At 40.8% G+C, this 15,116-nt stretch overlaps 1 protein-coding gene across 3 annotated transcripts in view; it reads right to left on the bottom strand.

Moving 5' to 3' along the window:
• The window catches only part of PLCB1 (phospholipase C beta 1), a 407,361-nt gene that overhangs the window by 118,857 nt on the left and 273,388 nt on the right, over positions 1–15,116 (bottom strand). For all 3 annotated transcript variants that reach the window (XM_009476210.2, XM_087775450.1, XM_087775451.1), the window contains one exon: positions 4,275–4,421. In XM_009476210.2, coding sequence (XP_009474485.1) covers positions 4,275–4,421 — 147 coding nt within the window. The remainder of the gene's footprint in view (positions 1–4,274; positions 4,422–15,116) is intronic.

The raw sequence follows: 15,116 nt of genomic DNA, 5'->3' as shown, positions 1-15,116 counted from the left end.
CAGAGGAAGATGCAAGAGAGAGTCAGGCAGATGGAAATCACCATCTTATTGAAGCTATTTTTTTTATATATAGGATTTTTTTTTATACAGGATATTTTTTATATATAGGATTTATTTTGAGAGCAGGGCACTGAACTGGTATCTCAGAAAGTTCCATCTAAGACCTTCCACACAGATCATCTTCCCATTTTGTGAAGCAACAACAGCTTTCCCTTCACTGATGGGTTTTTTTTAATGGCTATGTCAATTCAACAATGTAACTGTGGAAGCTGCTTCCACAGTTGCACTGAATTGGCCACAGTGGGCAGATTGTACTCTGTAGCTTCCTTCCTTTGAGGTGAAGTCATCGTGTTCAAATTAACGTCATCTCTGAAAACTCAGACCTTTTCCTCAGTGTTACACAAGCTTTTACGATATTCCGAAGGGGAATCATGAAAAATGACGACAGCTGGAACATAAAAACACACCCCTAGAAACTGCTGATGGACAGACGAGCTGCACAATAACCACTAGTCCTCCTTTTTACCCGTTAGCCCTCATGCTAAGATAAACCATGACCCCAGTGCCAGGAAGAACCTCATTTATCTGCCTGGACAGGATTAGCTGGCTCTGCTGGTGAGAGAACAGCTACGGCTCCTCCTCAGCTCAGCTTCTCAAGCTCCCACAGCTCTCCTACCCTCTAGTCCATTGGGAAGGATGTGATGGGGCTGGAAGAGAGCAGAGCCTTGGGTCTTGCCAGCCGATCACCTGGGCTCAGTGCAGCTAGAGAGGCACAAAGCAGCCAGCCAGAAACTGCTCCTGGTGGTACGACAAACTCATGCTCAGAGCAGGCACTGCCAAGCTTTCCTTCCCTTCCATACAGTGCTGTGATCTTGGAAACTGAAGATACTGTCTTGGAAGCTTTGAAGGTGAAGGCAGCTTCAAGGAAGTGTTGAATGCGGACAATAAGCAGCAACAGTTAGGACGGAGGAATCGCTGAGAACAGAAAAGCTGGAGGACCGTAGAGGAGAGGCCATAGCAGCAATAAAGAAGAAGAGAACATGACCCTCATGAGATATTTATCTAGAAACAACTGAAAGTACTGGACTGTAAACAGGGAAGCAGGTACTTAGGGTGAGTGGTATAGTCCCACGTTGCCTATATGCGCTAAACTGATAGCTCTGCAAGCTTCTGCTGCTATTATTTTTCCTTTTAGCCAAAGACAAAACATGCATTAAAGGCTTGTGATTTTCATATTTTGCATTTCACATATACAACAGCAAGTTGCATAGCCATCAAAGTGTTCAATGCTACTGATGATACTTAATCATTTGTCTTTGACTTCGGGTGCTGCTGAGAGAAATGCTGCAAAGTCACTCCCCACTGTGACAACAGAAGTAACCTGAGGTGAGACTGGTGAGAAACCAGAAAAAAAGCAGGGTTGCACATTAAGGGTTCAAAGGAGTAAATAAATAAATACGATACCAGTGAGAAAAAAGATGAGAAGACAGTTAAAAAAAGTTTCCAAAAGATGACATTTCTTTAAGCTAGCCTAGGTTCACTGTAAATCACTTCTTTCTTCATGGATTTTTACCTTTGTTCTTAAAAATTACATTTCCCTAAGAAAAAGAAAGCAGTAACACTTCTAAATAAATAATCAGGACTTGATGTACTGCCAAGGGTTTCTACTAAAGGGTAGGAAAATGAACAGGGTAATCAAAAATAAATTCAGAGTGTGCACATGTTTCTTTTTATGTTATAATGTTGTTTCTTTGCGCATGCTTTTTCTGGGTTTAAAAAACTAACAAAAGGACAGATAACTGGTAGGGCATTAAGCACAGTAATCATAAAGTGTTGCTAGACTGAACGGTTTTCTTATTGTCCTAATAATTATTACATGACTAGTTGCTATTTCACAGTTCCAATGAGGGCAGAGGTGCTACCAAAGCTTCCCTTCCAAAGTCATGAGCACTCAAGCAGACTCTTCAAAATCTTCTTGGGAAAAAGAAGAGTCTGCCACCATTAATTTTACAGGTTTCAGCTGAACTAAGTCCTTGTTGGAAGAAAGCAAATGGCAATGTGATTGCTGTATTTGGTCTAGCCTCCAAGCAAAATCTAAGGCTGTCAGTTTTTGTAATACACAGATAAAAATCACCTCATTAATCCCATTGTCAGCCAGCTGCCACATATTTACTGAACGTAATGAACCCTCTAAAAGGGAAGGGCACGTGTTTTGTGCCTCTAAATGTGAAAATACACACTCAGAAATGGAACTGAAAGAGACTAAAACTTACTTTGCACTATCCCCTGAGTTTACTCTGATTTACTCCTCCCAATTTACTAAGTCAGGATTATTATGTTAAATTAAGACCGAGGATCATACTTCCAAACGTAGTTTCTGAAATTATTTAGAAATGCAGGCAAAGAAATCTGTAGATGCAATCTGAGATGATTTGCAGACTTTCACATACAAGTCAAAGCGAATTTGAAAAGCTTCAAGGTAAACTTTCTTTCTCCTAAAATAATTATGTCATTTGCTGTGCAGTTAAAAATTGAGAATGGGTTGGACTAATCATAAATTTCCATCCTTAATTCTTTGTCCTTTGGCTTCTGTGCTTCTAGACCTTTAGAACATGACTCTGTCCTGATCACCCCTGATAAAGATCTGTGGTATGGTACTGGCTATAAATTTCTGCTGGTAGAGGGGAGAGCAGTATTTTATCTCTTCAGACCAACTTTAAACTGCACTGTCTGTCCTCCCCGTGGGCCTGTGCTTCCCACATTTGTACAACAGCTTTACTATTTTCTTCCAGAAAATCTGTATAAAGCTGCAGCATTTGGCTTAAGTGGGACCTAGTCCTCACTGACAGAACAAAGTCCATACTGGAGGTAAAAGGCCTGCAAAATATCATAATTAAAAATTGCTTTTGCTTTAGACATGTCTACAATCTTCCAAAGAACATAAATTTCTGCATATTGGAATCATAACTTAAAGGTGGCCGCGCTGATTTTCATTTCTTTTAATTCACAGAAACAAAATAGCTGTCAAGCCAAATACTTACATGACAAGTTTTAGCACAAAACACATTTTACAGCCAAGATATAAACCTCTGAAAAATGGTGTCTAATGGAAACAATGACAGTTCATTCACTTTGTGCAAGCGCTAGAAGGTGCTGTAGAAAGTGCTATAACAAACACAAAACAGACCTAAGTAACTACCACATGGTCCGCTTAAACTGGGCATCACCACTGCATGGTTTTCTTTATGTTTTGGCATACAGGCATTCTGAAGAGCTGGGTCAGTCAAGGCAAGTCTGTTAATACCATTGAAAAGCCTACATTATCCATGAGCCACATTTTTAGCAAGCACTGGAGCACTATTTTATTTTTTTTTTTTTACATAATGCTAAGACATTAGCAAAGATGACAAGACCAAGCAAACATCAAATCAAATAAGAGAACACCCTGTGCACATCTGCTTGCCAAAAGTGTTTGTTCTTACATAAACTAAACTAAAATTGTGAATTTACAATTATTTTCCCACAAGTTAACAGCATCTTAGACTAGAAAACCAGTGCCAAAGGTTGGGTTCCTAAACTGTCTTATTTTTTTCAGAATCTTAAAAGCATTGTTGACTTAGTTGTGCAAACAATACAGTTCAGACTCATTAATTCTAATTCCAGTTAACAGGAGCTTCTGGGTGCTCAGTCTTTCTACAAACATGATAGCACCTAAAAATTTCACCTCAGACGTTAGATATAGGCAGAGACCTGATTTCCATTCCTTGAAGATATGAATGCACTGTCAGAAAGCTATGTGCCATGTTGGGACCTCTCTGATCTTTGAATCAAAGCAAATTTCATGGAGCTCAACAAACTGTCATATGTAATGTTTAGGGACAAATTTATTAGCTACAGGGATGTTTCCCATATTCTGCTTCGCATACTTGTTTGGCTATCCTTGGTTATCTTAAGAAGTACATCATTCCCTCTCTTCCCCAAATAAGGACCTTAATCTGGAATCCTATCTAAGTTGAGGGACACTCTCCAGGGACTTCACTGGGCTTCAGACCAGACCTTATCTGAACAATGCAACTGCTGCTCATCTGTTAATAAAAGTATATTTGATGTCTGTGTGTAGCAGCTAGAACAACAATCAAGTGCCACCCTTGCTTCCCTGAAGACTAAGCTCCATCACCATTTACTGCTGATGCTTTTAGTATATTTTACAGTATCACTACAAATATGCTATGAATTTTTGTAAGATAAGAAATTGGATCTCTCCAACACTGTACCTGTGAGGTAGGTGTTGTGTGAGGAATTGATGAAATAGTGTGACAGTGGTTGAGACATATCTTCATTTAAATCCAGTTTCTCAGGTGGAACAACGCCATTTTCTTCTCCACTCAGATATCGCATAAATCCATCCACTGATATCTGTCCTGAGAGAAACACAGATCCAGGGAAAGCACCAATTAATTTCAAGTGCAGACTTTGCAACGTACAGATGTTATATTCAATATACACTTACACAAAGGTGTGTGTGAAAGACCATATAATCATCAGACTGGCCTTCATCTAGTTATTCATATATTCTTTTGTTACTGTTACCTCATTTTCAGCCATATAAATTGCAGGTAATACACGCCCCTTTACCTGTACCAAAGATGAATAATTCCGTAATCTGTGTCTACCGATAATCAAGGGCACAGGGGAATCAGAGTTACAGAGGGCTATTAGAACAGACAAAATACATCGAAGCCTATCAAGGAAAGGGGTCTTCTGGGGACAAAAGAAAGCATGCTTTCCAGAGAAAATCAAGAAACCAGCAAACAGAGGGCCATGCAAAGAAAAAGGTAACCTTGACCTCTTTTGAATATGGTTCAGTGTGTGTATATGAATGCAACCAAACTGCAAAGCAAATCAAACTAAATGAACCACCTTTCAAGTGGCAACCAAGCTTTGCTTTGTCATTTTTATATTTGTCTTCCAATTCATATCTCACTGGAGTGCCAGCATAAATGATCATTTCATACGTTGCTGGCAAATTAGAAAGCTGAGTCCTATCCTCAGCTTAAATATCACCATTATCTCAGTGGAGCTGTGCTTACTAAATCAGGATGAATTTTTCTGTCAAGCCTTCTGCATAAAGTTGATTTTAGGGTTAGTGTTGATTTGTACATTTAGACTACAAAAAAAAATAAAAATCCAGTAGTCTATATTTGAAGATTAATGCTGAACCAAACTAATCTGAGACATTTTTCTTTGCCTGGTTGTTTTTGTTATTTTGTCTAGATTTCATCTGCAGATTTACTCAACCATTCAGCTTTAGTTAATTCAGTTACTGCCTATAGTAAAACAGATCTTCTATATCTCTGAAGAACCTTGAAGTACCTATGTGCCTGGTGACTCCCAACAATGCGAATTTCTTACCTCTTGTCCCCAACCCAAGATATTCTGCATAGTATCTTTATTGAAAAAAAACAAAACCTTAGTTGACTAACTATGGCATGGAAAAATGGAAGACTTCAGCTCCACTCCTAACTCTGCTACTTGCTCCTTTTAGGGGCAATCCCTTTTTATCCTAAAACATACAAACTTACACATCTCTCTCTCATGTATGAAGAAGTAATGGGCAACCCTGCAGCATTTTTGTAAAGCTTGTAACCACATGATGCAACTATAGTATGTAAAGCATTTACTTAAAATCTGTGCTTGGACCCTGGGATTTGGCTGTTGATCAGAGAGGAAAAGATTTAACAGTCTTAAGTTCAGATGCTTCATTTTCATAACAACCCAACATGGTGGCACTAAATGAACCTATTCATATGACGAGAAATGTAGTGACAATACAGAGCAATGCAATTATCATTCATTCTTATGACAACAATTGTAAGATGGTTGGAAGGAAGAACATCAAGTCCATCCACTATTTTAAGACTGTAATCTGAGAGTAATCTTGTCAGGCTCCACAGCTGCTTTGTTATAGAGTAATTAATCATCCACAGGCAGAGGCCTATCTACTTTCCATTTCACAAGAAAAAAATATAAGATAGAGAAAATCAGGAAAAAAACCACCACTGAAGTTTTTCATGAAACTAAAGATCTACGAACAACCTATCTGCTGTGTGAATCTACCAGAGACGTTATGAATGTAAACAGAATCAGGCACTATCATGGAGTTAGCCTGGGCTAAAATCCACTTCAGAGAAACACTCTGCCACAAGGTTACCGGGATATAGATATGGTCTGTGGTGTACATTCACACCAGGCAAGCAACATCACACAGGAAAAAAAGGGTGAGATCTGAATGGGATAGCTGCTACATGGGGAACCAGCAAAGCCATGTCACGTTATAGTGATTTGCAACTTCTGATAGCTCATCCAGAGTCATCTTCAGTACCTCCGTGTTGTTTTGAACGTGCTCCTTTCAGCCAGACTAGGAGGTTTAAAGTTGCTTTGTCATTCCTGCTCCAGGATAAAATCAAACATAATAGTTTTTATACACACAACTCTTCAAAAAAACTGTGGCATCATAATCTCACAGTGTTCAGAAAGAAAGCCTTCCGTTTTGTTATACAGATACTCAGGTCAATTCATGTAGACAGAGTATTCAAGCATCTCAAAGTGATCTCTGTGTTTAATCCTCAGAGTATACCTGAAAAACAGGGTCCTTGCAGTCCTGTTTTTTTCAGAAGGAGACCTGAAGCTGAGGATAAATTAACTGACTGGACAATACCCCATGGAAAACCTGTGGGTTATGCTGGGAGTTGAACGGCACAATCTCTTGAAGCCTGTTTGGGTGCCTTACTCACTTGAACACCTTTGGGATGAAAGGAAGCAAGGCCCAGGCCTGCATTTCCTCCCTTCTCTCTATTTTGTGGTTCGTTCTGCTGCTTTGCTCCCTTCCGCACTGAAGTAAGACAAGGTCTGCAGAGTGGTCCTTCTGCATATTGCCGCTGGTATTAACACAAATCACAGCAAGTATTATTCACACGTATAATTACATAGTTTCTGAGTTACACAGTTTTCTGAGCTTATGGCTGTAGAATGCTATTTTCCCCATCATAATTAAGCAGTCAGCATTTCAGAAAGTGAAGCAATTTGCAAGTTCAATTACAGCTGATATTGCACCAGTGAGAGTTTGACTGTGGAACAGAGATGGCAGATGTCAAAGGGACTTTGTATCCTGGATATTAGAGAGTAGATTGTTTGTGATTAACGTCAATGATATTCTGAGGCCAACTGCAGTGAGGACAATCCTCGGTGGACAGTCATCCAAAATTAAATGGCCTCAATTTATTGGTAAGATTTGGTCTCTGTTTTCTTAAGCATATTACAAATTTACCACAGACATTGCCAAGAAAAAATAATTTGTGATCAGTTCTTTCCATTACAGCTGTCACCTTTTATCTTCAGATATATATATTAGAAAGATTTAATGATATGATTAGATATAAAAAGTTAGAGGGGAAAGAAACACACCAGGCAAAAACACAGGGACAAGACAGATTAATTTTTTTTTTTTTGCTCGCACATAATTGCATTAAAATCACCTGAACCCTAGGTCTTTGATGAAACTTTCAAAATAACCAGTGTGCTTTACATACTTAAAATTGTGGAGTTAACTGGCTTGTCTTTTTCGCTCACCATTGCCCTGTTAAATTCGATCTGATGTCACTTATTAGGACAGAGGTAGACCCAAAGCTCGTGTTTGTTGAAATAACCAACTTCAATAACGCTTGGTTCAAGACCTTACTAAATAACCTGAAGTGCAATGCAAAGAAAGACCAGACTCCAGACTGTCCAGTCTTTTAGCTATGCTGGCAAAGCCAGATCGAGAAGAGCAAACACAGGCGTAACCATAACAGAAGCTATGTCAACAGCTACAGTACTCACTGAAGATGCTTTCCTCTGTGGGGTCTGGAGTTTACCAGCATGAGAAATTTATTTTTTTCCCCTTAAAAATCTCTTCTCTAATTTATCTGATTAATTAGAATTTCCCTATGGGGTCCCACAGTAGTGCTTTATTAAGACACTTGAACAGCACAAACATAAAAATGCCTCCTTTTTCCTGGGGTGTCTGGGCTTTTCAAACATCCAACACTTAACTCTCTCCCACAGTGCCCCTGGAAGGCCTTCTGCTACACAGGGCAATGCCGGCCCCGGGCCTGCAGCTCCTCCTCCTCTCCCCTCAGGGCGGCCAGGGCTGGTCCCCACACTTTCCCCCCTCGCTCCTCACACTTTCCCCCCTCACTCCTCGCTGCCGGCGGCATTTTGCCCTTTCTTAAACCCGCTTGCCCCGAGGTGCCACCAGTGTGGGCAAGGGGCTGGGCCCTGCCCTGTGGCGGGGCCGCTGGAGCTGGCCAGAACCAGCTGGAACCGGCGCGGGGCAGCCCGGGCCTCTCCTCACAGAAGCCTCGCAGCCCCGCCGCTGCCACCGACAGCCAATTCAACACGAAAGCAAAAATTAAGGATATTCTCATCAATTGTTCCGTTTTCAACTTCATGCAAATCCACTTCTGCTCACAGGACGAGTGCTGTCTCAGCACATCTCGCCAAGAAGTGACCGCGTAATGTGCCACAGCTGGATGACTTGCAAAGTTTGTCAAAACCACCCAGCTCCTACACAGAACGGAAGATGCTCAGATGCTGTGTTTGATGATTAACGTGGGTATTTATTTTCTTCTCCGGACTCACTAGACTGAAGAAATTTGTGATGAATGTCAGCTGCAAGATATTTCATTGTCAAATCACGCATAAGTGACTGGCTAAAGTTTTGTGCAAGCCAAATAAGTGACAGATCGATTTTAATGCTTCCGTTGTGCAACGGAACAGGTCTGTAAAATAAAAGAGCAAGTACTGAGGAGAAACACAAAAGCATCTTATGTATTCTTAATTACAGACATTCCCAATACCTCAAAATTACAAATGTGTAGCTGAACACTTGTCTATAGATTATATATTATATAAAATTTTATGTAATTCTAAAAACGTATCTGAATTAAAAACTTACAAGAGTTAGAGGCACTGGAAAGCCTGGAAATGCCTTTACATGCCTCTCTCCAAATTTATATGTCTACGTACCTTCCAAAATACGTTCTCCAAATGGAAAGAAAGCTTCTAAAAGAAAGGGACCTTGACTCTTCCACATCTTTTGAACATTTTACACATTACCTTCTAGGTATGAAACGCATGGCAAAGTACCCTCACAGTCAGGACTGCCCGCTTGCCCATGCAAACTCTTATTCACACTATGAAGTTCCCCTGCCGTTGTTTTACAAGACAAATCTAGTCCAAACTCAGACAGACCTATTCAAATCAGGTTCTGGCTTTATCCCTGCGCTACTTTTCTGCGCTGTGGATTTAAGGTCTGTTTGCACTTTAGGTGCACGTGCCAACAGTCCTTTTGCGGCATGCCCGCAATCCCCTTCACTTTTAATTTGGAAGCTGAACTTCATCTGCCAGTTGCTTGGCAGGGAGTTTGTCAGCGACTGTCCCACCTGCTGCCTCCAAACCTCATCCTTTATTGCAGAAAGGAAGAGGAAGCCCATATAGGGGACTCCAAAAATGTCCCCAGCGCTCAGCACTTCACCTGCAGCAAAGTGTGAAGCAGCCCATAAGCAAGAGGTTCCACAGGACACCTCGAACGGCTGCTCCATACAACCTGCTTGGTGGTGAAATTCATGCAGAGATCAAAGAACCACCACCAGATTGACAGTCAAGTGAAGTCAACCAAATTTGGTTATTTTTTTTTCACATTTGGTAGGAAGGAGAAATGATTTCCTACTAGAAGAGTAGTATATTTAATAGGGATGCTGACAGATGCTATTGAATTTCCCAGGCTGTGATCACCTTCATTATATGAAACATGTGAAGTGTCTGTGCGGCAGCTTGATCTTTTTCTGCATCCCTGGCTCCACCTGATTGCTCCAAAATGGTTACAAGGGAGGAAAAAAAAAAATAAATGAAGTGGCAAGCTCTGAGTATTTCACAATATTTCCTTATTAGCTACAGCTACATGATCCCATACCTTTCAAGATCTATTGCATTGGATCAAAGATGTAAATGTTCCTGGATGGCAGTTTAGAGAAAAGCACATAAAAACGTAACTCTTACTTTGCCCATAAGAAACAGGGCTCCTTTGTGGTCAACATTTGCCAGCTCTAACAGACAACACAAGTCACTTCCATCATCCCAAATTCTTTTTCTCGGAAGCTGTCTTCAGGCAGGTGGCATACTGCTGGCAAAGGACCTATTGAAAAGTCACAAAATCTATAGGGGTAATGAACCGAATCCTCTCTTCTATGGTTCTTAGATATTGTCAACAGTCATCAATCAAAACGTTTTCTTCTGCAGTTTATGAGATCTGGAATATCCCCATTCCTGGGAGATGGGGTTCACAAATTTGCCATGAAACAGGAACTCCAGCCATTCAGTTGAACTGGTTGATAGGCTAGACTGTACTTTCTGAATATACTTCTCAGAGGCTGCTCTATTTGAAAACTTACAGTGTTATCACAAGACTCTTGTTTTTCCTTTGACTAGATCTAGAGAACCTAGCATATTTTTCTCATCAGGGCCTGTGGCAGCCCTTGTGCATTATGCAGTTCCCTCTGCAAGTGCAGACATAGATAACATCCTCATGTAAAGCTCTCCTCGTGCAGTTTCGAGGGCTGGCAAAAGCCTAGGCTGCTTTTGACACAACAATCCTTCTCCTGATGCTTAATGAGACATAGGTAACTCGACAAGCTCCTGCTTTCCCAGCCCCTCTAGCGTGCCAGCATGACCAGCATATTGTTCTGGATGTGGCAATGCTCGTGGGTCCCTGGGAGCTTGCCAGCTCATCAACTTGAGGATGTAAACAAACCCCTGCTCATTTGACACCTGCAGCACCGTGCCAAGCACAAGATAAGAAACATGCGGGTTCAAAGTAGGGCTGAGCTTCTAAAAGAAGCTTTGCAATGGAAGGCTGCTTCTGTAGCCATGAGGACTGGCGATCTACTATTTTAATAAGAGCTGAAGTTCAGTAATCTGAGACAAGGTACCAAATGCAGATGTGTGTGGCTCAGCTGACTCTCCTGCTGACACAGTCTCCCTGTATCATTACAAACCACAGTTTTGCTTCCGGCACAGTGCACGCTTGGGTCTTATATTTCAAACAGAGGCTTAAGGTTAGCCACAAAACTAAGAAAATAAATCCAGGGCATGATATGCTTTTGCATTATTCCAAGGGTCAGTCTGTCCCCAGTGTTTCTGGTCTCATCTTGTTGCTGCTGCAGGGTGTGCTCTTGATCTAGTCCTTACTCTGACTGCTCCAGTAGAAGGTCCCACAAGGGCAGGTGTAACGCAGTGGTGAAACGAACCCACGTTGTCCTTAGGCAGAGGAAAGCAGGTGAAATACATTGCCCACAGAGATTAGGGAATTACGTATTTGTACGGAGACATACATCCAAATATTGATGTAATATTGATGTGATTTAGTTTTAGGTAGTCCTGTGAGGAGCAGGGAGTTGGACCTGATGACCCTTATGGGTCACTTCCAACTTGAGATATTCTATGATTCTGTTCACCAGTTCAGTGTCCTCTGCAGAGGCCCAGGATAAAGGTCAAAACCCCAGCAATGTCTGGAGGAAATATAAAAGGACAGCTAATCCTGCAAACTTCTCAACCCAACTGTTTGATCTAAACTTTGTCCCTCTTATTTACAGAGGTGAGCTGTAAGCGCAGCTACTTGATTGCTGCTTCATTTTCCCCTGCCCTCCAGCATGCTCGGGTCTGCCTAACTTGCTTCCAGGAGCCTTCCAGTCCTTTGGGCAAAGTCTTGGGACAGCAGGACACAAAACAAGAGAGGCACAGCTGACAGCAGAAAAGACCACTTATCTGCACACTTTTCTTTGCACTTCAATCTTGCAACTTTAACATCAGCCTTTGCTTGTCCCTTAAAATTTGTGGACGTTTTGTAAGACAATTAAAATGTGCATTTGGTTGTAACCAGTCAACAGCTTTGGCTGCATGGATCTCTAAACATTTCTTTCCATATATTTGCAAACTTAACAGAGCCTTCCATTTGTTTACGCCCATGCTGTTATCCACTCAGTTACAACGTAACTGAAAGGCACAATTGTGCCAAGAAATGTTATTAAAGTAAAAAAGAAAACAAACAAACAAAAAGGGAAAAGAGACAATTAATTGGCACCTCGTATCTCCCAGACAGCAACACAGAATTACATTAGTATTTTGTCTGACAGCGAAATCAGGTCTATTCCAACGCAATCTGTAACATTAATCACATTCACTGTAATCCCATACAATTGAGCCGTCCTCTCACCGCCAAGTAAAGCAGATATCTCATAATCCTCTGAGAGACCTGTTCAATATGCCCCATTGGGAATTCTATTTCACAAACCAGCGCTGCAATTTACAGCTCATTAGGTATTAAAATTTTCATGCACGGTGTAGAGTAGGATGCATATACCCCCGGTGCGTCTCTTGACACTGGGCACACATTAGCTACTCTATGCTTTCTAGCTTTGTGAGCCAGCAGAGAAGTTCACGAGGACGAACTTACAGATAATTCACACTATGTGGGACACGATGTGCCAGAGCCACTCTGATGACACTTGCAGCACTTGCATCCAAGTGATTTTGGAAGTGATGCTGAAACCTGTTCGGCTTTCCAGACACGCGTGCTATTACTGTATTGCTATGGTGCAACTGGAATTTCTGTCTGTATTCAGTTCTGTAAACTAGGGCAGGACAGGACTGCATCCTCCAAGCAACATCCTCTTAATAGCAAGGTCATCACAAGGAGAGAATATGGTACAAGGCCAGGCCAGACTGAAACTGCCGGAACCCTACAACTGTGTTACTGGACTTCACCCCAGGAATGTAAGGGCTGCTCTATTTTAGAAAAAACACTGGGGAAAGAAAAGACTTTCAGGCCTCAGGTCAGGATCTGCAGATACTTCAAAATCTCTACGTACCAACCATCATTTACACACCACAAGCAGAAACCATCAGTAACTCCTCCATTTTAGCAATTTTCTCAACAACCAGCAAGGGGAAAAATTCATACTAGTCAGCCAGTTTTATCAAATTAATAAGTAAGTAGACTAAGGGTAATACATCTGAATCGCTGTATCTGAATATTAGCGAAGCATTTAATAGAGTTTCTAAATTCAAATTTTTCCTTATTGGAAAAACTAATCTGCAGAAAGAACAGATAGAAATAAACTAGACGAGAAGATAACTGTTTCTTTGAATTTGAAAGCTGAATTACACAAAAGCAGTCTAGAGGCTGCCACACTGATCAGCCGTAGGTCTGGTTTCATATAGTCTTTAATAAGCTGAAAAAGCAGAATCAACAACACAGGGTTTAAAGAACAGACAGTTCTCTGGGAGCTGTTATCAAAACAAGATGGTAAAGATGTAATGAACCAGGTAAATGAGATGGAAATCAAATGAGAACACACAAATAATAATTCAAGCTAGGTAGCTAATCATTCAAGCAAAGAAAAATCCAAAATACAGGGCTGAATTGGGAAGAAGATGCCTAGAAATCCGTCATCCCGAAAAGCAGACGAGATGCATAGCACAGCAATACATCTGTACGTAGCTGCATCAAAAAAGTTGCTTTGAAAAAAATGTAATTGATTGGCAGGACATTTTACTATCAAGTCATTGATGAAAGAGGTAAACATGCACGACATCAAATATACCAACATACGTATCTGTAACTCAACCTAACCACACAGGCAATCCTACAGATTCGATGGACATAAGTTAAGCTTAACTACTGCCAACACCAAGGATCTTAATGGGACCACTGACACTGCACCCAGGCTCATGACTCCAATTTTTGACTACTTAGTATCAGAAACGTGTCTGTATACAGAAGACTATTTAAAGAAGTTTTATGAATAATAACATATGTCACAACATATGCCGAACCAAGAAAGATCAAACATGTAAAGCTGACGTGGCAATAAAATAATGGCCAACAAGTGTTTTAAGTGTAAACGATAAGGATGAGGAAGAACAGTTGCAGTGGCCAAAGGCAGAACCAAGTAATGAGATCAGAGTAAGCAACGGAAAACTTGGGGTGAGTGTCTGAAAAAGCTTGGCAGTGCTACAACTAACTGTGCTAGGAAGCAGTCTTGTGGCGGATTTATCAGTTGTCTCATTGCTTAAATCCTTTACAATCAAACTAGGAGAATATCCTGCTGTTTTCAAATCTCATTTCAGATTTCTAAACTTAAAGAAAAACATAATGGATCCAATTCTACCCTCAGTTATACTTGCCCAACTATTTTCTGCAATTAGACAGTTACCTGGCCACAAACCAAAACCAGCTTTGGCACCATCTTCTTGAACAAGAAACAGAAAACTTAGTAAGAAAGGAATAGAGCAAGATTCATTGCCCTACCCTTGAATGTGCATCTTGTAATCGGACACAGGGAAATCCGAATGTAAACAAACTGAGAATGGTAACTCCGGTACAATATCCAGAAGAAATGCTTACTGAAAGACAAGCAGCCAGAGAGGGAAAACATGGGAAGGTAAACATGTTGTGCTTAAGTAGCGTACCTAAAAGAGCTTGCTCAGTATCAGTTAATCCATGCGGAAATATCACATGCCCAAGGACACTGAGAAGCAGAATATTTTGCAGAGTAAGGATTATCAACCAAGGAAAGCACAATTCAGTATGTTTGAATCAGAAATGCTTGTCATTCTAATGAAGCTATCATATCCATTTTATCATCTCTACAAGTGCACAGAGAAAACTAACTGGATAATTTTTTTTTTTTTTGCAAGAAAATGTTTGCAAATGGAAAACCACTTTTCTGAATGGGTTTCAGAAGAGGTATTGCAGCTCAAGACACTTAGTTCACTTTAGGGAGAAAATATTTCCTATAAGCTTCTAGGCAAGCTATGACAAATAGCAAACGTATATTTTTATGATAAAGAGCATTTTCAATCAGAATGAAAACTTTGGGAGCATTCCAAGGACACTGCCATCTCGAAAGGGAAAGGAAGATGCAGCGTCACCTGAGAAGAAACAGAAGTTTCCAAACCTCACTTGTGTCTGTTGGCATGAGCCATCCACTTGAATGAGATCTTAAAGTCACTGTGCA

The sequence above is a fragment of the Nipponia nippon genome, unplaced genomic scaffold (genome assembly GCF_047370975.1).
Source record: "Nipponia nippon isolate SJK-2023a ecotype South Korea unplaced genomic scaffold, ASM4737097v1 scaffold_4, whole genome shotgun sequence".
In the NCBI taxonomy this organism is placed as follows: domain Eukaryota; kingdom Metazoa; phylum Chordata; class Aves; order Pelecaniformes; family Threskiornithidae; genus Nipponia; species Nipponia nippon.
Note: the sequence above shows the minus strand (reverse complement) of the source record. Positions and strands in the feature narration are given on the sequence as shown.